Source organism: Phyllostomus discolor, chromosome 10 (assembly GCF_004126475.2).
Source record: "Phyllostomus discolor isolate MPI-MPIP mPhyDis1 chromosome 10, mPhyDis1.pri.v3, whole genome shotgun sequence".
Classification (NCBI taxonomy): Eukaryota; Metazoa; Chordata; class Mammalia; order Chiroptera; family Phyllostomidae; genus Phyllostomus; species Phyllostomus discolor.
In genome coordinates, this window is record NC_040912.2 from 76,794,338 (window position 1) to 76,819,737 (window position 25,400).

Here is a 25,400-nt window from a genome sequence, read left to right on the forward strand (position 1 = left end):
AGGGTGGAGACTGTAGTGCTGTGGAAGGGAGCGGGCTGGACACCCACAGAAGGAACAAGGAGAAGAGTGAGGTGGCAGGTGTGAATCCAGGCTGATCCCAGAGGGAGCAAAGGGAAGGTAGTCTAGTTTTGGGACCAGCCAGCATGAGATGTGCTTTGGTGAAAGAGGAATGGAAAAGGGATGGCATTAATCCTTGCTTACCCCAGTGGCAAGCAGTGGATGTTCTTGTAGCCTTGACTTACAAAGCAAGGGTAGAACGTTCCCCAGGCCCTTTATCATAGATGGAGCAGAGATGGGGTGCAAAGTGGGAACAGGGGTCAAGTCAGAAGCCGGGTCTGGCTTGCCAGGGCTGGACTGGAGGGCAGGTTGGCATCAGTGGGGTTGCAGGTGGGATTGAAGGACGGGAGCCAAGCTCCATGCACGGGGAAATCATCTCGTTTACTGGAGATGTGCACTATTCCATGTCCCATGTTGAGGGGATGACAACTGGTTGAGGAGAAAGAGGGGAAGACCAGGGGATGCACCCAGAGAGGTCATGGGAGAGCGGCTGCAGGAAGGGGGAAGGGAAAGGTCTGGTGGGTGGGAAACACCCAAAGACCACAGGGGCTCTGCAGTGGGATGGTGACAGGTGTCTGTGAGGAGGAGTAAGGAACAGAGTAGGGACAATAGCAAGTGCTGAGAAGGACCAGATTTGGGCCAAAGCTATTTTCACAATGCCTGAGAGTCAGGAAGGGTGGGGGGAAGTAGTGTGTGTGTTGTGAGTGAGGGGTGGTGAGTGTGAAAAACTGATGTCCCACTGGAGAATGGGGTTCCCACTGGAGAATGGGGTTTAGCAAAGAGTAAATATGAAAGGGACTCAGGTGGCACAAAGGGGACAGTGCCGGGACAGTGCGAGAGTGAGGAGATGCTGGGATTGTTCAGGAAAAGGTGTGCGTGGCAAGCAGCAGAAGGCTAGAGGCACAGGGAGAGTGCAGCCCAGGAGTCAGGTGGGCTTCCACAGCAGTGATTCTTCCCGGGGGGTGGGGGGGGTGAATTTCACCCAAGGGTAGGGGTGAAATTCACCAGAGGGTGGGTGGGCACGCCCTCCAGGGGGGCCTATCACAGCATCTGAGGGGGAGCAGGGCTCTGCTCAAAACAACAAAACCAAAAAAATTGAAAAAACAAACCCAAAAACACACCCAAAAGATGTTGCTGATAGGCCGCCTTGGAGGTCATGCACCCTCGGGTAGAATGGCTGGGTGGAAGGGCAGAGGGGACAGAAAGCTGGGCAGAGAGGTGAGGCAGGAGCAGGTGGGCCCCGGAGTCAGGGTAGGTGGAGGCATCAGGGTCAAGACTGTGAGACATGGGGGCAGAGGGCCCTGGACCAGGCAGACAGCGAACAAGTGGATGTAGCCGAGAAGGCACCTGAGAAGATAGATGGGGGCAGGGGTGGGCATTCACCCACTGTGAGTAGGGGTGAGGCACCAAGGTCTGGTCCTGGAGGTGGGCACTGTGAGGGAGAGGGAGTGAGGCAGGGAGCAAGTAGGCGTGAGGATGTGAGCAGAGTAGCTGAGAAGATGTACACGCAGACGGAAGGCACAGTGGGGTAGCAGGCGGCACCGAAGAAGGGCATCGTGGAAGACATGAGTGTGGACGCAGTGTCCTGGGCTCTGCAGATCCAGACTCAGCTCCCCGGTGTCAGACGTTAGGCAGCAGGTGCAGGGCAGTGGGAGGGCTGACGGCAGAAGTCTAACAGTGATGAGGAAAGGGTAGGGATGCTGATGTCTGTGGGACTGGGAGGTAACCATGGTCGTGTTCGTGGGCTGTGAGCAGGGGTTGGCGGCGAGGGTGCGGATTCAGTCCAGTGTGTGGAGGCAGAGGTGAGTGAAGTGTGGTGGGAATGAGGTGGGGGACCAAGAAAGGAGCACACAGAGGACCGCTGACTGCAGCCCTTAGATTCACAGACCGTAGGTGCAGATGTGTCCCACGGCCCAGGTAGAAGGGCAGTTCTTTTGCTCTTCGTGCAGTTAGAGGAGCACAGTAGGGAGAAATATAGTAGAAGAAACCCATGCCACTGCAAGGGCACAATAATCAAAACCGAAGCGTGCTGGCAGACACATCTATCAGTGGAACAGAGTAGAGAGCCCAGGAGTAAACCCATGGCTTTACAGTCGGTACTTGACAAAGAAGGCAAGAACATCCAATGGGGCCAGGACTGCTCATTCAAGAATTGGTTTTGGAAAGGTTGAATTAATAAGTACATAAAAAACCAAAAAAAAAAAAAGGCAACTAGACTACCTTCTTATGTCATACATAAGAATAAACTAAACGCTCAAACGTTAGACTTGAAACCATAAAAATCATACAAGAAAACACAGGCAGTAATATCTTAGACATTTCTCATAGCAACAGTTTTTCTGATATATCTCCCCAGGCAAGAGAAACAAGTGGTAAAATAAACAAATAGGACTACATCAAACTAAAAAGCCTCTGTACAGCAAGGGAAACCACCAACAAAATGGAAAGACAACCCACTCAATAGGAGAATGTATTTGCCAATACTCTGGTTAGGGTTAATATCCAAAATTTATGAACAATTTATAAAACACCAACCCCACCCCCAACAAACAAAGCAATTAAAAAACTGACAATGGACCTGAGTAAACACTTCTCCCAAGAGTACACAGAAATGGCCAACAGACATATGAAAAGGTGCTGAACAACAATAATCATCAGAGAAATGCAAACTAAAACCACAATGAGATACCACCTCACACCTGTCAGATTGACCGTCGTCAATAAATCAACAAAGAGCAAGTGTTGCTGAGGACAGGGAGAAAGGGGACCCTGTTTTCCTAGATAGAACGCCTGGAGCAGTGGGGTGGGCTGGGAGTCACTGCTGGTGGGCAGGGCATAGACCACAAAGCTGGCCGTCCCGGAGCTGAGGACACTTAAACAAAGCACGGCTCACAGAAACGAGAAATGGGAGCGGAGGCGGGGAGGAGGGCGGCGGTGTGAGTGTGAGCGCAGAGCACCAGACGGATGTCTACAGCGAAGGAAGAGGCAAACGGGACTGGAGGCAGCCCTGAGTAAGATCACGTGGGCATGGATGCCCTCTCAGCAGGGAGGAGGAGATGGATGGATAGAAGGAGAGGGATGCACCAGCACTCAGGGTGCTGTGCAGACTGAGACTGAGTGTTGCGGTGTCAGGCATCAGGGCGGCGGGCACTGAGGAGGCGTGAGGAGGGCAGAATGCAGAAGTGCTATGCCAAAGAGGAAAATGTTAGAGAAGCTGAGAAAGACAGTCACAGAAGAGTGTGCACAAAGGGGCCTGCATGGACACACAGAAGGTTCCAGGGAGTGACACTTGCAGGTCCTAGTAAATCACAGCCGGGCCCACAGGATGTGACCATAGGTCACCAGTGGGCCAGAAAGGGTGAGACTAATGTGTGTTGGAGAGACTCCACACGGAGAAGCAGAGAAGGATGGGGAACCTTAAACCAACTGAGTATCATAGGTCTAACCTGAGACTAGAATATGGGCAGCAAAAGGGCACAGGCGGAGAGACCTAGTGGGGATGGTGGGGACCTTGAGGATCTTGCTCTGGAGGCTGTATCCAGGGACAACAGACAGGACAATGCAGAACAGGAAGGAGAGAGAGAAGAGGGTCTTAAAATATGCAGGTGGGTTGTACAGGGAGTGTGGCTAAGAGGGAAAGAGGGCAAAGGGGAGATCCAGGCAGTGTCAGGAGGGTTGGAAGGGCAGGGGTGGCAGCCATAGGCATAGCAGGAGGCCTGATGTTGGAGATATGGAAGCAGTGGAGGTAAGGAAGAAAAGGAAGTGGCAGGACCTGATGCATTGTTCTGTGGGCAACACCATGACTGATACAAAGGGAAGAGAGAAAAGCAAGGCAGGCATGATGGCAAGGCTAAGGAATTGTGAGCATAAACGGAAGGCAGTGGAAGAACCTGGTGAGTGACAGAAAGATGGTTTTAGTAAGAATGCAGTATGGCAAGGCCAAAGATACTGTCACAATAAAGGGTAGAGGGTGGAAGGAAGCCAGGGATGAAGAACAATGCTCTAATGCAGACTGGGGGCTGGGGCATGTTGGGCATGAAAGGGTAACTATGGAGGGAATGTGGCAGTTCCAGAGGACAGTGCCAGGACAGTGTGAGAGTGAGGAGATGCTGGGATCATTCAGGAAAAGGTGTCCACAGCAACCAGCAGGCTAGAGGCACAGGGAGAGTGCAGCCCAGGAGTCAGGTGGGCTTCCACAGCAGTGATTCTTCCCGGGGGGTGGGTGGGGGGTGAATTTCACCCAAGGGGGGGTGAAATTCACCCAAGGGTGGGTGGGCACGCCCCCCAGGGGGGCCTATCACAGCATCTGAGGGGGAGCAGGGCTCTGCTCAAAACAACAAAACCAAAAAATTGAAAAACAAACCCAAAAACACACCCAAAAGATGTTGCTGATAGGCCGCCTTGGGGGTCATGCACCCTCGGGTGAGAATGACTGGGTGGAAGGGCAGAGGGGAGACAGCTGGGCGGAGAGCAGGGGGCCCTGGATCCAGCAGACAGAGCAAACAGATTAGCTGAGAAGGCAGGTGGGTGTAGGCTGGCATTCCCCATTGGTAGAAAGTGAAGTGTCAACAGAGTTCTCCCAAAGAAGAGTATGCTTGAGTGTAACTATGAGAGAGGTGGGAGTGGCAAAGGAAGTTGGTTCATGTGGATGTGAGGGGAGAGCACCGGACCTAGCATGTCCATGCAGAAGGAAGGGGCAGGTGTGATGGGGGACAACACTGAAGGAGATGATCAGACAGAGAGGGCTGCTAGGAGAGGAAGGAAAGGAGCAGGGGTGGGCAGCGGTGCCCAGGACCCTGTACACATCGGGACTGAGTGTAATGGTGTCAAGGCTAGGAGGTGACAGGAGCAGGAGCAAGGGGGAGGGCAGAGGGTGACAGGTAAAAGGAGATTCAGAGGAAGTAGCTCCCTGAGAGCTGTGTCAGAAAGTGTGCAACCAAGGGGTAACATAGAAGGTTACAGGGAGCAAAGCTTGCAGGTTGTGGGGGGAAACAATCATCTGTCCACAGGGTGTGAGCAGGGGTTGGGGGGTGGAGTGTGGGGATCCAGTGCAGTGTGTCTGAGGCAATGGTAACCGAATTGGAATGCATGGCAGGTGAGGGGATGCTCAGTTGGTTCATGGTTCCCCAATGAAAATGTGCAGAAGTGGAAAAAAGTGGTTAAAATGAAATTGGGATTAAGTCAACAGTATACATATTAAACTATTCCCAGAATTACTGGGGAACATTAGAATGGTTATGATGCACTGTGTTGCCTGTTAAACTCGATCACGACTAATGGATCCCAATGGGGGGAGCATGAGCTACATTTCCTAAAGGACATACAAGAAATAGATAAAAGAAATCATTGTATGGAAATTGGTGGCTGCCCAAAATGTCTGTTAGGTAATCACATCCAAGTGGGTCGATTTAGGAGAGTGAACGGTCATATGGAGGTAAATTTCTCAAGTGAGACCAGAAGGGAGCGGAGCAGCGGTGACCCTCAACACTGGCACTTCTGGCAGCCAACGCTGAGGGTGTGTGCGGGGGGATGGTGCTGTTCTGCGTAGGAAGAGTAAGTGAAGGAGGAGGTTCACACAGGTTCACATACTACTGGATCCGTTCAAAGGCTAGAGAGGTTGTGACCCAAGCCTGGGTGGTTAAACAAGCAGAGGCTTTTTCTAAGGCCAAAAGAAAAAAGAGGAACTGAATGGATATGCCATGTGTACACTGCATTCTGGAGAGAGTTATCATTTGAGAAACACAGCAATAAAGATTATGGATTTTGACGATGGCGATGTGAAAGAGGAACATGAAATAGGAAGACAGGTTGAATGTATGAAGGGCATGTTGGAAACTTCAGTGTTCACTGAAAGGCAGATTAGTTACAAGATGAACGAGCAGGTGAACACGGAGGTTTCCAACTGGGAATCCTGGATAATCTCATAATGGGTCAAACTGGAGGAATATTGACTTAAGGCTAGACTGATAAAAATTCTAGTGACAAAGGTGGGGGAAATGGTGATTGAATAGTAATATTTCTATCCTGTTTTAATATTTGACTAAAAACTCCAATTATGTGCTTTAGCTTGAAAGAATGCAAAGTTTCATTAGGGGTCATTAATATGGATGCCAGTGAGTAGATGGAGGTGAATCAAAGCAAAGAACTCAGATCAATTTTACTTAAGTTGTAGATTTAATACAGAATGTCAGGGGTTAATGTGGTTAAGACTGAACACCAAATAATGGAACAGAGACTATAGAATCAGAGAAGAGGCTGGCATTCATTCCTGTGATAGCCAATTAATCTGGAGGTTCAAGGAAGTGTAGGTGGAAGTCGAGAAGTGGAGTATACATGAAAGAGTTATGGATTGTTATTTGGGAGGCAGCGTCCACAATGAAAAACAGAGAAGTAACTCACATACATGCATTGTTAAACTTGATCTTAGTATATGGACATTTTCTTTTGAAGACTTCAAATTTGCTGAAATGGTTTGAGGTGAGAAATATGACACAGTAAGGCCTGACAGTCCAATAATAAAAGCTATACAGTTCTGAGTAGGTAACAAGACACAAAGTTAAGTCAGTAGGCATATTACAGAGGTCCAAAGTGGGGAAAATTCTGTAGACTATTACACAGGCACTTTGTTACTGGTGCAATAAATATTCAGCAGAAAGTTGCTCAATGGGAAAGGACACTAAGAAAGAATGCTGCCTTGAAGGCTAGTCTAAAAATTGTTGAGCAAAGGACTAACTGCTGGATCCAGAATACATGGGAAGTAGGACTAATTGAATTGAGACACTCATTCCAAATTTCCCATAGTTGGAGGAAAAGAGTTAAGATAATATCTTGATGTTGGGTAAGGAGTTATGACAATATCTTGATGTTGGGTTATTAAAGTACGTTTTTCAGGTGGTATAGTTGTTCGTACACTTTTTCATCTTGACAACAAATAATCCCGAGAGGCTTCTAGAGATCAAATAACTTGTCCATGACCACACAGTCTATATGTAGCAGAATCAGAATTCAAATCCCAATCTGTCTCTGAAACCTATATTCATTTCTATTATGCTCTACAATTTTCAAGTTGAAGGAAATCATGATCTATATAATTTCTTTTTCCCCTCTGTGATTATAAGGAAGTATATTTTCTGAGATGAGACAAAGTAGAGGTGATCTTCAGGTGATTGGTAAAATTTGGAATATTTAGGAAAATGCAAAAAAGAAGGGATGGGTAAAAGATTTTTATTACCATCTATGTCCTGGTATTTCACTTCTATCCATTACATAGCAAAGAATTTGGATTGGCCGTGGAAAAAAAAATTCTAGAATTTCTGACAAAGGCAAAGGAATAGAAAGGAATGTTTTTAAGCAGGTAAATGTGGGTCAAACTACTAACAAAGTTTGAGAAGTCCAGGTCTTGAGACAAAATTCTATTTCTTTTCTCCAAGATGCAATGACAAGAGTTTATAACTGACTTTTAGCACCAATTGGCAAACCTTTGAGTTTAACACATAAGAAAATTCTCCAAATGCCAAATTTTTATAAGTAAAATACTAACAAACCATCAAGCAAAGAGCCCATAGCCAGCAGAACAAAGGTTGAAACCTCTGGGCTAATTTGTAAGATCTGTCTGTGTTTTTAAAAAATTAACCCCTCATTGAAGAGGGGTAAGAAAACCTCCCCTGTAATTCCTCTCTTTGTAGAAATGTTTTCTGTTGTTGTTGTTGTTTTCTCCTGAACTGTATGTAATTTCAATATTGCTGTTTTATGTATTTTGATATTGTAAAACTGTATTTATTGTATTCTATTGAGACATTCCCTGGGGTGTGAGGCACCGGAGTTATCAGTTAATCAAGTGAACCTGGGAAATGGAAGAGCTAGTATTCTCAGTTGGGAAAGCTGGATTCTTCAATGGGTTCAGCATTTCGCTTTCCTCTAAAATTAAGTGGCAACGTAACAGCATTACTTAAAACCAGAAACGTGGTGAGAAGTATACCACAGCAGGAGGAATTCTGAAACAAGGAGAGGAGGCCACTTGAAGAAACTGATAAAAGTGCAGAGTATCCCAGGATGATGGCGGAAGCCGCAGGGCTACATTAAGATTGGGCCCACTTACTGGTTTGGAACAAGAGTTGATAAAAACTAACTTTACTTAAGAGTACGGCCAGCTAAATTTCTGGCTGGTGGACATACTTTAGACAATTCTAACTAGAGGGAAACAGACCAGGAGAGAAAGTGAAGCTGAAAGGGAACGGAACGAGAGAAACCTCATAAAGGGATAAGGGAGGTAATGAAAGGTTAGAGTCAGATGGCCTCATGCTCGAAGGAGAAATCCTGGAGGCCAGATTGGAAAGTGCCTTCCTAACCCAGCGGGTTATGGATCCAGGGTGGCTGCAGAGTACCAGTGCAGGTCCATCCAGGGGTAAGAGGAGACAACCTAGGATTCAGACCCAGCAACAGTGCCAACTTGAATCTACCTCGTGCTAGAGTGAGTAGCCTGGTCTATCATCCGACGCAGATAAGATTGGGCAGGGCTCCCCAAACCAACATCTGAAAAGGGAGTTCGGAGAGGGGCTCAAAGAAGGCAGGTTAAGCCCCGAATGTAACTGAATGATGACCAGGGATAACAATTTACTAGTACTTTTACGATTTCTTGTAACTCTGTATCTTCCCCTGTATTTGTTAACTTTTATCTGTTTTTTTTTCCTGTACTCGTAGTAAAAATTGTTTTTCTTGTACAAGTAGTAAAAATTGTTTTTTCCTGTACTAGTAATAAAAATTGCTTTTTCCTGTACTAGTAATAAAAGTTGTTCAAAACATAAACACAATGTGTGTGCTTATTTCTGAGAAAACCGGGTAACAACTGTGAATACTTCGCAGTATACATACTTCCGAGTATAGGAAGAGAAGTTCTCAGGTGGAAAAATGGGGGAAAGAAACCAAGTACAAGCACTGGACATTCATAAGAGAAAACAGAAGACCTCAAATCCCCAAACCCATGAGTACCATTATTGGCACGAGACGCTAACTCTCCTCCCCTGCTCACACTGCATATAGGTCAAGGAAAGAATGACAAAGCTGTTCCTCAGCTGTGGACACACCAGTGTTCGTTAGACACTCAGGCTGAGACCTACTCTCAGATGCCAGCCTCACCCTATAGGCCCCTCAAAAACTATGTATTTTAAAATGCCATGTATCTACTAAATAAGAGGCCCTTAGCATGCCCTGGAGAGAAACATCAGGGAGAAGCACAGGAGACACAGGTATATGAACCCTCGTCAGCAGTTACATTGTTCTACCAGAAAGCCCAAACTCCTGTTTGGGCCACCCCTGTATGTATTCAGCAAATTTTACTTAGGAGATTTAGTAACCAATAATATTTCTGCAGTGCTAATTTTATAAATATAAGTATATAAATGTACCATCACAATCATAACATATTCTGGAAAAGAACCATAGTCTTCAACCCCAAATGCGTGTGCACACATTTACGCGCTCGAATGGTAATGCACTGTTAATCACATAAGCATCTCTTCCCTTCCGTGGGTCAGTACCTGCTGAAGAGTCATCATCAGGCAAACGGACAAGAGTGTAACATATTCCGGGTTGATTGTAAGTGAGGCTGGGGGCTGGGATACAACACAGCACTTCATAGGAATCAGACGGTTCCACCTGCACTGTCACTTTCTCCAGTAGCTGGTCATTGAGAGTGTTGGTACAGTCAAACTGAAAAGTCAACACAGAAAAAAGTTATGAAGGACAAGAGCTGTTTGCGAGCAAGCTGTTCCTCCCCCCCCATAACCCACAGCTGAGCTCTGGAGCCCACTACACCTTCCCTCTGTAAACAGCACTGCAGATCTCCACCTGAGATTGTTCTTCAGGCAACAGCGATGGCCTTCAACTCTAGGCCCTCGAGTCTGTATTACTCATTAGGTTTTTTCCTCTTCCTTGAAACTTAGTTCTACCAAGTAAGATGGTAGATGTCTGACGGATTTCAATTTGATTCTTGGAAGCTAAGTTCTTAGAATATCCCCCTTCATTTACCCCAATGTGAAATGATGATTATTTTTTAACAGGTTATACTTTATGTTGTCCACCTTCTTCAGACATTTTGTTTTTGAGTCCTTTTCACTTATAACCCATCATCTGAAGGCATCTTTGTAGCCACGGGAGTTAGGAAATAAAATAAAAAATGCTGCCAAGCTCCTTCTATATAAAAGGAGCCGGAATCCCAAACAAAAGGGGAGTGAACACTTGTCTCGAAGCACAGGAGCCAGTGAGGGCCCTGATCTCACCTGGAACACAATGTGATTGGTAAATGTGTGCTTGATACAACGAACAAAATATTCTGTCTCTTCTTCTGTGAGTTGAACAGGCTCAGAAGACTTGAATAAGGGTCCTAGATTCATAAATTCAGGAATACCAGCCAATTGTTCTATCAAGAAAGAAAGGAAAGAAAAGAAGGAAGTAAACAAAATAAGAAGACAGGGAAAGACATTGTTCTGGATGTTTATAATATTTTAAGTTCCTATAAACATACTAATAGTTAAATACTCTAATATGTCCCCAAACTTTAGTAAATCTTTTAAGGAGTTTATATATTCAAACACTAAAACCAAAAAAACCTATATTCCTGATTTCTTAGAATTTCAGTTCCCTGTTAACCAAGCTACAAAGTAAGAACATTCCCACCTAGTACGTTCCTTAGCTTTGGCTACTGGCAAGTCCCATGGCTCCAGGTGGCCCCAGCAACTGCGACCTGTATATTCAGCCCCACAATCATTTCCTGTACTAAGAATTCACCAGACTGAGTGAAAGTAGTGGACTTCATCATATTTACACTGTCTGCGGTGCAGACTATTACTTCTATCCATCAAATTATCATACCTTGGAAAATGTCTTGCCTGGAAGGAGCCAACTTCTCTGGTTTGGTAGCCATAAGTGCAATTTCTACAAAGGCAGATAAGAGGAATCAAGTGAGCTTCCCTTCCACTACCAAGCTGAAAATGCAGACAAAAATGTCAGGGCAGAAACTTTTAGCAGGCATAAAAGGAGCCATAGCTAAGTCACACCAGCAGGATTCTGCCACCTTTTTTAGAGGGACATTCAAATTAAAATGTATTTAGCGAACGTATTTCGTGATATAATAAAGTAAGCGCTAAAAATATAGGATTTGCTTTAAATGGGCCAGGATGTACAAAAAATACTCTTAAGGAACAATTCATAAAACAAATCTTCTCGTGATTCATATAGGAAAAATTACTTGTATAGTATCAACAGAAAAACTGGAAATGTTCAAAGTCAAGAATATTGTTCATTCTCAGTTCTGACCACTAAACATTTGTTCCTTTCCTTTTTTTTTGAGTTTTAAAGTTAGATATGCCTTGGGAATATTTTTTATGATTTTGTCTCACACATCTTTTGAGATAAACCTCCAGAGCAAAATTAAGAAATTACCAATTTTGGGAAATAAAAATAGGTAGCAGCACAGCTACTGTCCTGAGACGTGCAGCGACGACAGCTCCCGATGCTGTCCCATGGGCAGTGAGACAGAAAAAACTTGCAATCTGGGCCACGCTTCACATTATAGCTTTTATGCAAAAACCAGGAAGATGTTTTTAAAAACCTAATTAAAAAGTCATCTTCTAAAAGATCTAGAAATTTGGAGTGACAAACAGAGGAAGGATCAAAGAAAATATGCTAATAAAATATGCTATACAGAGAAGTGTTCCCATTACCTGCTTTTTGCTCAAAGACAGGAGCCATAGCAAGAGGAACAGACTTCATGTCAAAGGGTTTCTCCGAGGGCTCCAGTGTGTACTGGTGTAAGGCCTTCTCCATCCCTGGTACAGAGACTGTCAGACCTATGAAACAGAGAAGTCTCAGCATTGTAACTTCTTGCCAATGCTAGGATTCAGAGAGGCCCAGATTTATACTATTTATCTATGCTTTCTGAAGGGAAAGAAATATAGCTACATACTTTATAACCTAAATAATTAAAAGTAAAGGGTATTACATAGAACTTCCTTATAATTTTATCCAGGGAAGCATGGGAGCAGAGCATAAGCATTTTCAACAAAATGTAAATACCTTCCAGAAGAAAGTGCAACTTAGCCACATGGGAAACAATGGTAGCATAAGAAAAGGAGAAAAGGTAAACCCATCCAAAAAGGAACTCAAGGAGGATCTGAAATAAGCAATATTCTTTGGGTTTTTACATACTTTGGGGTTCCCTAAAAATGGAAATGCATTCAAAGACAAAAACCAAGCATTGTGCCTAGTGAAGTCAGCTCTTACGTAAATGATAAGATAGGCTTCCAAAACACCACCTTGGGAACAAAAGTACATTTGTCTACATCCTTGGCTCTCACTGACCATTGAAGATATATGTAGCATTCAGTGCCATCTGCCTCTGCTGCAGCACATTCAGATAGAAGGTAGCTCTGTCCCGTACCTCATCATCAGTATCCATCATACACCTGTCCGGGGGATACGAATAGGCATGTCACAGCACCCTAAAGATTCCCAAGACCTTCACCACCATACCTAAAGGACACAATCAGGCCATCTGATACTACCTTATTATAAAAGAACTCCACAATAGTCAAGGGTGTATCCTAAAATCTTCATAAATCTTGGGCACTGCTATCAATTGGTAAAGAAACACTGCCATTATGAATCAAAGCACTATATAAGTAGGCACTAAAATAATTAGGAAGAACACAATAACATGAGAGCAGTTTGTAGTCTTTTCTTAGATCTGCAACCACAGGATCCTGGTAAAGACGCAGACTTCTTTATCATTAAGAAGTGTGACTATTAGACGTTCTAAGGATACTAAAAAGCATTAAAAATCCAGGCATTGTTGCTATTCAGATGGCAATTTGTTTCATTTAAACCAGTCAGCCTTTGGCTTGTAATTTTTCTGCTTCAATCACAAGATGTAATCACAGATTTTGCTAACACCAAGTCTTTTCCTCATCAAATAGGGAGTCATGGAGACCATGAAAAGCTGATTCTACTTAATGAATGACTTTGAAGTTGGCCCCTATTATACAAATTGAGGCCCATGCTTTTAAGTCACTTTCTCAAAATCATACAAAGAGAAATTCAAAGTCAAATTTTATATGTATTGAGCATATAAAATTTGCTAGAACAGAACAAAAATGCCATTTGCTCCTCACTCACTCCATCAGCTCTACTCCTAAGCCCTGCAATGCATTTGATATGGTACAATGAGGAACTCTCTATTCAGCAATATGGAGGTTCTTTTCTTTTTAAAAAAGACATTCTTTTACTCACCTTTGTAAGAGTACGAGGATGCTTGGAAGAAGATTCTCATTCTGAGCCCCAAATTTAGCCAAAGCACTCACAGCAGCTATAATAAAGCATAAAATGACACAACAGCATTAAGTAACAATCGTTCAAAAAATATTAAAGAAGCTTCCCCATGTTTAGTGGGAATAAACTCACTTATTGTTCTATTGTTTCTTGATCTTATTTCATTGACCCATTTAAGCATAAACAGAAACCTGCCAGCCTAAGAGAGCTCTGAATAGGAAAATCCTCAATGCATTGTAGAAAAATAATCATATATATTTCTTTTACGAGCTATGCTCCACCCTAACCACAACCTCTTATATAATACACTGATAGAATTAAGCTCTAATCTCAAACAACCAGGTCCTAGCATGAAATTTGCCCTATTACTGAAACTCACTCTACTCAACAATGATCTATTACTCACCTAACTTTTGTAAGAAACTCTGGTAGGTGCTAGGGCATAGGAAAATAAAAGACCAAGCCCCTGCCTCGAAGGAGATGTACTCTAGTGGGAAAGACAGGTAAGTAAAGACATAATCACCACACAGCATAGTAAGCCCATGATTAAAACTACATCCAGGAAGCCAAGTGAATACAGAGAAAGGAATTTAAATAAAAATGTGTGAAGGAAAAGTAAGACAGGAAGTTAACATATTACTTAAGCTAAATTTTGAAGAATGAGTAGAATTAGCCCAAAGGGAAAAGGGAGGAAAACAGTACTGGAGGCAGACAGAACGACAAGTGCAAAGGCCCTCAACCCAGTGAAGAAAGGATGGTGCAATACTGGACCCTAGACTCCGGAGGGGAAGGCTGAAGAATAGAACCCAGGCTGGAGGGCAGGAGGGGACAAGTGAGAGACAAGAGATAAAACAAAAGCAGACTGTGGTTTAGCCTCCAAGTTATTATCAAAGGATGTTACGTACAGGATAAATCTGTATTTGTAGCAGAGTGTGCCACCCGAAATTTGTAAGCAGATTTTGTACGCAAAGACCATTTCTGTAGCAGAGTGTGGAGAGCAGACCCATCTGTATGAAACTAGAAGCCCTCAGACTAGTTGGGCACCTGAGAAGAACGAGCGCCTAAAGCAGCACCCATTAACATAGAGAAACAAGAGAATGAAGAAATATGAAGGAAAGCCCTGGCTGGCATAGCTCAGTGGATTGAGCGTGGGCTGCGAACCAAAGTGTCGCAGGTTCGATTCCCAGTCAGGGTACATGCTTGGGTTGCAGGCCATGGCCCCCAGCAACCGCACACTGATGTTTCTCTCTGTCTCTCCTCTCTCCCTCCCTTCCCTCTCTAAAAATAAATAAATAAAATCTTAAAAAAACACATTAACATTAAAAATACACTACAAATATTAAAAAAAAAGAAATATGAAGGAGACAAAACTGATAGAATTTTGCTAAAGAACAGATGGGGTTGTAAAACAGTGGAATACATTTCTGCCTTTGCAACTGAGGAAATGATAAAGGTGAAGATTTCAGTTTGGGCGAGTCTGCACTTCGGGCTGAATGGCCTCTGATCACGGGGCACACGAATGGAGGAAAGACACATGACTGCCATGTCATGGCCCGTCAGCAGAGCTCCGAAAAGAATCGCCAGAAAAGAAGGTGTATGTTGAGAAGACAAACCCCTACGGAAAACTAACACTTCAAGGACTGGGAGAGAAGCCCTACGAGTAAGACTGGGAGTGACGGAAAGATGCTCCCGGGAAGCCGAGGGGGAGAGTGCCGTGAAGTGTTTACTCAGCAGCACATGCAGCTGCCTGAGAGGGGAACAAAGATGAAAACATGACATCGTCTAACTTGATTTCCAGCCAGCTTATAATATTTTTTTAGAAATCGCTTCAGAGGATTTTTACGGGAGAAACTACATTATAGTGAGTTGAAGAAAATGGAAATAAGTCCACAGTGGCAGCTAGTAATAGCTACTTCAAGGTTATCAGACAGGGGAAGTATGGGCAGTAGCTAAACAGAGACGACTGATCAATGGAGGGCTTATGTTTTTAATAGAAGAGATCTGGACCTGTTCATATGCTAAGAGGAAGAAATGATTAGGGAGGAGAAAGTAAAACATTCCTAAGACTGGTTTAAGATACACAGACACACATACACTTCCCAGACATTCATTCATACTTATGGCTAGAACTCTGAAAACATGAATGATGCCTGCATAGTATTCCTGTCATACTGCACATCAAGGTTATTCATCTCTACTGTAAGGCAGAAACCGGGATGGATACTGGAGTACAGAGAAAGAGTTGTAGACCTGGGGCTTAATTACGCATTAAGATCCCACCATGAAGAAGACCTTGCAACTTCACTGTCCAATTTCATCACCACCCCCTTGGAGTGAAGCGTTTCAAAAGATCGGCAGTTACATCATTCTCAGTGTTCCAATGACTCACCAGCTCTGACAGCCTCATTCTCCAGTACGACCCTGTTGAAAATGAAGCGAATGTACTTGGACGGGACAGGCGTTCTGGGGCCCTCTTTGCCCAACAAGTGTAGAATCTTTGTCGCCAGAACAGTGTGTTCACAGTCCTCAATGAATTCGCAGAGGTGAGCTAGACCTGCTTCTTTGCTCTCAGGGTTCTCTTCCACAATGCTGATGATGCAGTCCACAATGGCCCGCTTATATTCGAAGCCTCCCTGGCAAAAGAGAAAACTGCTGTTCGTTCTGAGGATGCTCTTTGGAGAAATGCTTATACTCCAAGGCTCATGCTTATAATATTAAAATTTCGTTTTCCTTCCTTTATGAAAGAAACAGAAGTGTTTTTTCTGCAAGCGGGAAAGTCAAAGCAACAGTGTGTTCCGTAATCATTGGTCAGCAGCCAGAAGCAGGCACACTATCTGAGGGGCATGCTGAGATGGTAAAGAAAGCTACTTTAAATACCATGGTATTTAATGGGGATCATAATTTAAGAGAACTTCCTGTGATTAAAAAGTGGTCCACCTACATCATCTCGGAGCATGTTGGAGAGGAAAGTCATCATGACGCTGTGCTTTCGAGGGTATTTCTGACAGAGAGCACTAATTGCCTGCACAACCACCACCTGTAGAAAAACAAACAAAATGGCCATTCACTTTTATAATGACTGTACAACTACTGCCCATAAAAAAAACAGAAAAAAGTTCATCTTCATAACTTTAGCTACTAAGCATACATTCTTATATACTGCAAGCTAAGGAGACACTGTAGTTATTCAAAATGACAATGGTTCTTCATTAAAGTTAAGCAAGGAGACCTCAAGGGAAAATAGTATGTTCATTCAAGAGACCCCATTCCTGACTTCCAGCCAAGACAGAGGTGTAGGGAGATACTCTTTGCCTCCTCGCACAACCAAAAGAAGGACAATTTAAAAACAAAAAATAATAACCGCCAGAAAAGCGAACCTACATCCAAAGTTACTCAATCCAGCAAAGCTACCATTTAGAATGGAAGGGCAGATAAAGTGCTTCCCAGATAAGGTCAAGTTAAAGGAGCTCATCATCACCAAGCCCTGATTAAATGAAATGTTAAAGGGACTTATCTAAGAAAAAGAAGATAAAAAATTCAAGTGGTGAAATGACAACATACTCACAGCTATCAACAACCGAGCCTAAAAAAGCAAAAACAAGCAAAAACAAACAAAAACAAACAAAGTAAACAACTAGAACAGGAACAGATTCACAGAAACAGAGATCATGTGGAGGGTTATCAGCAGGGAGAGGAATGGGGGAAGGATGGGGGAAAGGATACAGGGAATAAGAAGCATAAATGGTAGGTATAAAATAGACGGGGATTAAGAATAACATGGGAAATGGAGAAGCCAAAGAACTTATATGTATGACCCATGGACATGAACTAAGGTGGGGGAATGCTGGTGGGAAGGGTATACAGGGCGGAGGGGAATAAAAGGGAGAAAAAATGGGACAACTGTAATAGCATAATCAATAAAATATATTTAGAAAGAAAAAATAGAAAACATGGGCAAATGCTTATCTGCCTATTCAGATTCTATAATCTGAAGGGGAAAGCTTTCTATTACTCTAAAGTCAAAGCAATTAAAGAAAAGTGACAAATTTGACTATATCAAAGTAAACTTTTGTACAACAAAAGACATCATAAAAAGTCAAAAGACAAATGACAAACTGAGAGAAAACATAATATTTCATAGATACAGAACTAATATCCTTAAGATACAAAACACCAAAAATCCTATAGAAAATGGGGAAATGATATGAGCAGGCAATATTATGATCCTTAAAAATATGAAAACGTGTTTAACTTTCCTCATGACAAAAAAAATCCAAATTAAAACTACACTGAGACACGCTTTCTTACCCATCGGGTTGGCAAAACATCAAAGTACGATACACTCCATCAGTGAGGCTATGGGGAAGCTGACACTCGTATACACTGCTGCTAGATCTGAACATTCTCTGCAAAACCACATATTTCCTTATCCTTCAACCTAGCACGTGAACTTCTAGGGATTACCCTAAAGGTGTATCTCCCACATCTGAGGTAACACACTCACAAGGTTATCCACTGCAGCATTATTTGTAACTGCAAAGTATTATAAATTATCTAAATGTTCAAGCATAGATGATTCATTCAGTAAACTATAATATAAAATGACCTTCATAGGTTCCCCAAAGATTCAAGATGTCTGCTTGAATATACAGGCTAAGTTTGTTTTCTAAAAGACTGGATATAGCCCTGGCTGGTGTGGCTCAGTAGACTGAGGGCTGGTCTGCTAATCAAAGGGTCGCTGGACTGATTCCCTGTCAGGGCACCTGCTTGGGTTGTGGACCAGGTCCCCAGTGGTGGGCACACGAGAGGCAACCACACATTGACATTTCTCTCCCTCTCTTTCTTACTACCTTCCCCTCACTCTAAAAATAAAATAAAATCTTTTTTAAAAAGTCTAGAATATATACTATAAGAGAGTAAATATGGTCAATTATACTCTTTGAGAAGACAAAAAATAAAATCTATTTTAACTCTTCTAACTGAAATTTACTGTTCTGATTATCTTAAACACATACTCAACAGTTCTATTCAGCACTGTACTGGTAGTCCTAGCCATTTTAATAAGGCAAGAAAACGCATTTGGATTGGAAATGAAGAAGTACCGCTGTCTCTGTTAAGAGATAACATGATTATTTACATACACAACCCTAAGGAATGTCTACAGCAACTACTAGAACTAATGAGGATAGTCAGCAAACATATCAAGTTAGGGGCAAGTAAAAAAAAGGAGGGGATTTTTTTATATACTAGTAGCAAACAATGAAATAGAAATTAATAAAGTAGAGTCACAAGCATAGAATATTCATATATAAATTTAACAAAAGATGTGCAAGATCCTCTAGAATACATGCTACAAAACAGTGCTCAGAGCCCTGCCCAGGTGGCTCAGTTGGCTGGAGTATCATCCCATACTTCAAAAGGCTGCGGGTTCAATTTCTGGTCAGGTTACGATTTCTGGTTAGGTTGAGGGTTTGATGCCTAGTCAGGGTGCGTATGACAGGCAGTCAGTTGATGTTTCTCTTTCTCTCTCTCTCCCCCTACCTCTGTCTCTCTCTAAAGTCAATAAACATATCCTCGGTGATGATTAAAACAAAAAAAACAATGCTCAGAGTAAAGACCTAAATAAAGAAAAAGGTATACCATATTCATGAACTGAAGGAATTAATATTGTTAAAATGTCAGTCAAACAACCCCAACTGATGATATCCTAACAAGCTTTGTTTTATAGAAAGTATCAACTGATTTCAAATTTTATATTGAAATGTAATGAACGAGAATATTAAGAAGGACAAAGTTGGAAGATGACACTTCTTGAAATTTGAGAGTTACTATAAAACTATAATAATAAGTACAGTGTGGTACTGGCATAGCACTGACAAACAGATCAATGGAAAATGAGAAGGAGCCCAGAAATATACTTACAATTTTTTGGTTACTTGCTTTTCAGACAAAGATTCCCAAGTGTATCACTTTGTCTTTTCAATAAATTATATTGGAATGACTAAATATTAGTATGGGGAAAAAACTGAACTTATCACACACAATACACAAATATTAACTCAAGTTGGATTACAGACCAAAATATAAAAACTAAAACCATAAAACATTTAGAATAAAACATGAGGCACTATCTTTAAGATGTGGAAGTAGTCAAAGTTTTTTAAAAAGTATAGAACACAGAAAGCAATAACTGCGAAAGAAAAAAATTAATAAATTAGAGTTCGTAAACATTTAAAACCTTTGCTCACCAAAAGATACTGTAAGAAATAGGCAAGCCACAGCGAATGGAAGAAAACATGACCATGTTTAAACTCTTACCTTGAACTCATCTGAGATTTCAGACACAAAAGAAGATATCTGCTTCATGAGTCTGTCCACACTGCTCTCACTGCCTGTTTTGAGGAGAGTAGTAATGGCCAGGGTGGCAATGCTTCTGTTTGAGTCTGTGATCAAGTTTTCTAAGTCCAGATTGCAGGCAGTAACAGCAGAGGGGTGCTTCATTGCCACCTTGTGGAAGGGCAAGAAAAATATTGAGCAATTGCTATTAATAAAGACCAGAATTTTTTTTTAAATGAAAGAGGAGCAAAATAGAAATTTTATTTTAAGGTAAGTGCTTTTAAAAATCTAAACAGAACCACCTAAGTTAAAAGTAATTGTTTCAAGAATAAAAGGGTATGATAGCACTGGCCAGTGTGGCTCAGTTGGTGGGAGTGTCATCCTGTAGACCACAAGGTCCCTGGTACAATTCCCAGTCAGGGCACACACCCAGGTTACAGGTTTGATCCCTGGTCGGGGTGCATACAAGAAGGCGACCAACTGATGTTTCTCTCTCTCTCTCCACCCCACCCCAAAAAAAAGCAATGGAAGAATGTCCTTGGGTAAAGATTAAAAAAAAAGATTAAAAAAAGAAGGTATGATATATCATTTGATAAATGATTAACAACCATAGTTACAATGCAGTATAGCACTTTCTCTTCTCAGGTTTCTATAACCTTTCTAACAGTATCACAGCCTGTTTTCCTTACAGTACATGTATAAAGAATGTCTATTCGACTAGATGTTAGGATCTCTGGAAATAGGACCTTGTATGGTAAATACTGCTCAAAGATTGTTATTATCGTATCACTCAGAAAACATCTATATTTTGTCTTCAAATCCTCATCCAAGGATACGTTCATTGATTTTAAAGATAGAGGATGGAGAAAGAGAACAACATCGATGTAAGGGAGAAACATCAATTGGTTGCCTTCCATACATGTCCCAGTGGGGGACTGAACCCATAACTTAGGTATGTGCCCTGACCAGGAATGGAACCTGCAACCTTTGGGTGTAGAGGATGACGCTCCAACCAGCTGAGGCCACCTGACAGTGGCAACACCTCTGTATTAAAGCCACATTGGATTGCTCATGGTCACAAAAACATGGCTATCATTCGCCTGCTTCTTTCTGTCCGTGTCATTTACCTATTAATAGAAAAATTTGAAGACAGCAAAGTACTGGCATCAAAACTCAGTTAACAGAAAAATGACTCAAAACTAATGTGAAACTAATTAAGTCTTAATTTACTGCATTTAGTGTGGGGATAGTCATATGTATAGTGCAGAAATATTAATGTGTCTTATGATGGGTACTGCTCCAGGCCCAGTGGAATTAGTATGTATCACATAAGCTTTCTAAATTCCACAAAATACAGAATTCTGAGACACGCCTGGCTTCACGATCATAGATAAAGGAGTGTGAACCCGTATCAACTCTTTTAAATACAACTCACATTGTTCTATAAAATCTTTCCCATGGCTGCTCTAAACTTCTCTCTCCTCTAGCTGTTCAAACAATCTATAATCAAGCACATACTGCCTTGTGACAAGTCTACTAAATTAAGCTTTCACTTAAAATCTTTATGGTTGTTTAATTTATTCTGTGTGTCTGTACTGTATCCTCTAGACCCACGCTAAATGGTAGCCAACAGCCACATGTGGCTGCTGAGCATCTGAAATGTGGCCAGTGCAAGTTGAGATATGCTATAAATCTAAAATAAATAATAGACTTAGTATGAATAAAAGGCAAAATATGTCCTTAAAAATGTTATATGAATTACATGTTAATATGACATTTTATACATACTAAGGTAAGTAAAATATATTATTAAAATTAATTTCAACTTAAAAAAATTTTAATGTGTTTATTACAAAATTTAAAATTTCATGTGACTCAGGTGTTGTTTCTGCTGGACAGTGCTACCACAGACCAGCACCGTCTAAGCGTACTTTCTGCAGTGCTGGAAATGTTCCACGGCCCCACCATCCAAGGTGGTAGTTGCTAACCTCATATGCAGCTACTCAGCACTTGAATTGTGACTAGAGTGACTGAGGAACTGAATTTTTAATTTTATTTAATTCAAATGGAAACAGCAACTTATGGCTAAAGGTCATCATATTGGACAGTGTGGTTTGTGACTATAATAAAGTGCTTAAAACTCAGAAATAAATTATATTCTTCAATTGAATAGTAGTAAAAATGGCCAAACCTAAGTCCACAAATACAAGTGAAATGCTATAGAACTGAAGCCCATAAATCACATTTAGTAACCTTGGAGGGAAAGCCAAATGCTTCACAATGAGTTTATCAATCAAACATTGATATAAATGCCAATAGCAAAGGGACACCTACCTTGTTCAAGGTCCTCACAGCTGCATATCTCAAAGCTGGCTTAGGAGAGCTACAGAACAACTGAAGAACTAGAAGAGAAAAAAGACATTGTGCCTATAGCTCATTTCATCATATAACATGTATCTGAAAACACACTGCATGAAAAATCATATTAAAAATATGCATAAGGAAATTAAGTAACAGCATAAAAAATTCACGTGGAAAATAGAAAAAGCACTTTTTGTTGAGCTATAAAAACTTCAAAATATAGAATACAAAGTTCATTCTTTTTCTAAAAGAATTTATATAGAGGAGTACTTATAAGAGCAAATGGGTTTTTTAAATATTAAGGAGAACGGAATGCATTAAAGTTACTTAAAAAAGATATTATTTATTTAAGAGAGGGGAAGGGAGGGAGAGAAACATCTATCAGTTGCCTTTCTCATGCCACCATCTGGGGACCTGGCCTGCAACCTAGGCACGTGCCCTGACCGGGAATTGAACCAGTGATCTTTCAGTTCTCAGGCTGCTGCTCAATCCACTGAGCAACACCTGCCAGGTTATTTTTTAAATGTTTTATTTGGGAAAATGGTAACTTCAGAACAAGTAAGTAACAATATCGACATATCAGAATGCAAAGGCTACACACACATACAGAGCTAAGATTAAAAAATCATTCCTAATCCTTATCCTGCAGACCTGTGGAGCTTAAAACAAACATAAGAATATAAACAAAAGCCAACTATCAAATATACAACCAACCTGAAACAGCAGGAGCCAACTCTCTTGCAGTACAGTTAGGAAGATGGATGATAGCTGAAGCAGCTTCATAAATAACCATTTCATGCTTATTTCGCAAGCAGCTCTCAATGAAATCAAAGAGTGGACTTTCGTGGCTGACAATAAAACATACACAGGCCATCATTAGATATCAAAAAAAATGCAATGTGCATAGTGGTTAGAAGCAGACAGATTGAGAAACTTTTGGAATTACGGATGAAGGACCTCTGAAAATCCACTCCTTCATAAAAAACAATGAGAAACCAGCATGAATTTTCAAAATCAACCTTTTCATCACTCTAGAAATTGATCAAAGGCTTGCAACAATTCTGGGAACATTTACGCAAGAAAAACAGCTAAATATAAGAACAATAAGCTTTCTGGTGTTTTAACTTGCTCTGTTTCCATCCCCTCTTCCTAGTTTCAGGGTAGCCTTGGAAACCAGCAGCCTCAGAACCACAGTAGCTGTGAGAACAAGAGGCCCAGCAGCCACTGAAGGAGGTGAATGTGTGTGGAGCTCCCTCATAAGCCCTGTCCCCAGAGAACTGTCACTATCTGACCTGACTGGTGCTTACTACAAAAGTCCCATTCATGGAGCTAGTCTTTATTTCATCTGATTCACAGGCTCATTTAATGAGCAAAGCCCCATATCCCTAGGAAGTCTGTCCCCCCCAAATCAATAGCAATTGTGTAGCACTGCATTTGCCAGAGGCAAGGATTCCAGTTGGACTTTGACAATTTCTGACATATTCCTGGGGATCTAAAAGGCCATGCAGATGTAGAGGGCTGAGCGAATACCCAGGAAAAACCTGAGAGAGCCCTCATCGCTCACCTATGCTTGACTCGGAGGTTCTGTGCAAGCAGGAAGTGAAGCCTGAGACCGAGTTGTGAGCTGCAAGGGCATGGAAGGCATGCCCCGACACACAAAACGGCCATTGGAAAAAGGTAGGAGACATGTTGGTTTAAAAGACTTAAGAAAACCTGTCACATCATTATCTGATGGCTCAGCTAACCAAGCAAAGACTTCAACAACTGCCCATGATAAAGAGTAAGGGCTGCTGAATTAGCCCTGAGAATCACTACGCAGCAACAAAAACAAACTCTGAGGACAGGGAAGGGGGAAATCTGATGACCAGAATTACCGCATCATATTACTTAAAATACCCAGTTTTTGACAAAAATTTATGATACACACAAAGAAACAGTAAAGTATAGCGCATGTACTGGGGCCAGGGCAGTGAGGTGATCAACAGACGTTATTCCTGAGGAAGCATAGATGTCTGATTAATTAGGCAAAGACTTATGTCAACTAATATAATGTGTTCAAAGAAGTAAAGGAAACTACATCTAAAGAATTAAAGACATGACAATCATGCCTCACTAAAGAAAATATTAATATAGAGACAGAAATGAGATTTTTTAAAAAAGAAACCAAATAGAAATTCTGTATTTGGAAAGTACAATGACTGGAATCAAAATTTAAATCTGCAGCTCAACAGCTGGTTTGCACTGGCAGCAGAAAGGACCAGTCAACTTGAAGATAGATAACCTGACATAATCCAGCTGAGGAAAATACAGAAAAAAGAATGAAGAGAAAAGAACAAAGCTTTAGAGACTTGTGGAATATGACCAAGTGTAGCAACATCTGCCCGACGGGAATCTCAGAAGGAAAGGAGACAAAGGGACAAAATGAGTATCTGAAGAAATAATGGCTAAAAACTTCCTAAATTTGATGAAAAACATTAGTCTATGCACTTAAGAAGCTCCACTATCCCCGAGCAGCATAAATATAAAAAAATTTACACACTGACTCACCACAGACTGCTGAAAGCGTAAGACGAAGAAAAATTTTGACAGCAGAAAGATAAAAACTACTGATCATGTTAGAGGAGCACCAATACAATAAAAGGCTGACTTTTCACCTAAAACAATGGGATAGGGCAGGAAAATGCCATGTTCAAAGTGCTGAAATAAAAATACAGAATTCTATATCCAGCAAAATTATCCTCCAAAAATGAGGGTTGAAAAAGGACATTCCCAGAAAGCAACAACAGAGGGAATGCATTAATAGATCTGATTTACTAAAAATACAAAGGAAGTTCTTTAGACTGAAATATTGACTCTAAAAGTTACATGAATAATAAAGGAGAAATAAAGAACACCAGAAATGGTAAATATGTAAAGTGATATAAAAGATAATACAGGATTTCCAGCCAAGATGGAGGTGTAGATAGACACACTGTGCTTCCTCACACAGCCAAAAGAAGGACAACAACAATTTAGAAACAAAAAACAACCAGTACTGACAGAAAATTGAACTGTATGGAAGTCTGACAACCAAAGAGTTAAAGTAGACACATTCATCCAGACCACAGGAGGGGCGGAGTTGGGAGGCCGGGCGGACAGGGGTTTCGGCAAGGCGGCAGCTAGCAGACCCAGCTCCGCGGCGGGTTATGGAGGGGCGGGGCGCCAAGGTGGCTGGTGGACCAGGCGGTCCCACATCTGCACGCAGATAAGCCAGGTGAAACTGGGGTGCCAGACAGGCCTCTAAACTCAGGGTCCCAGTGCGGGGAAATAAAGCCTCAAAACAC

The 25,400-nt window shown here is 41.9% G+C and overlaps 1 protein-coding gene across 1 annotated transcript in view; it reads right to left on the reverse strand.

The window, feature by feature from the left end:
- Positions 1–25,400, reverse strand: part of COPG2 (COPI coat complex subunit gamma 2) — a 132,519-nt gene that overhangs the window by 53,411 nt on the left and 53,708 nt on the right. The window contains exons 10-20 of the mRNA XM_028525344.2: positions 22,792–22,925; positions 22,051–22,118; positions 19,699–19,887; positions 16,322–16,417; positions 15,770–16,013; positions 13,342–13,417; positions 12,415–12,518; positions 11,778–11,903; positions 10,927–10,989; positions 10,335–10,474; positions 9,594–9,765 (exon numbers count right to left, since the gene is read on the reverse strand). Coding sequence (XP_028381145.1) covers positions 9,594–9,765; positions 10,335–10,474; positions 10,927–10,989; positions 11,778–11,903; positions 12,415–12,518; positions 13,342–13,417; positions 15,770–16,013; positions 16,322–16,417; positions 19,699–19,887; positions 22,051–22,118; positions 22,792–22,925 — 1,412 coding nt within the window. The remainder of the gene's footprint in view (positions 1–9,593; positions 9,766–10,334; positions 10,475–10,926; positions 10,990–11,777; positions 11,904–12,414; positions 12,519–13,341; positions 13,418–15,769; positions 16,014–16,321; positions 16,418–19,698; positions 19,888–22,050; positions 22,119–22,791; positions 22,926–25,400) is intronic.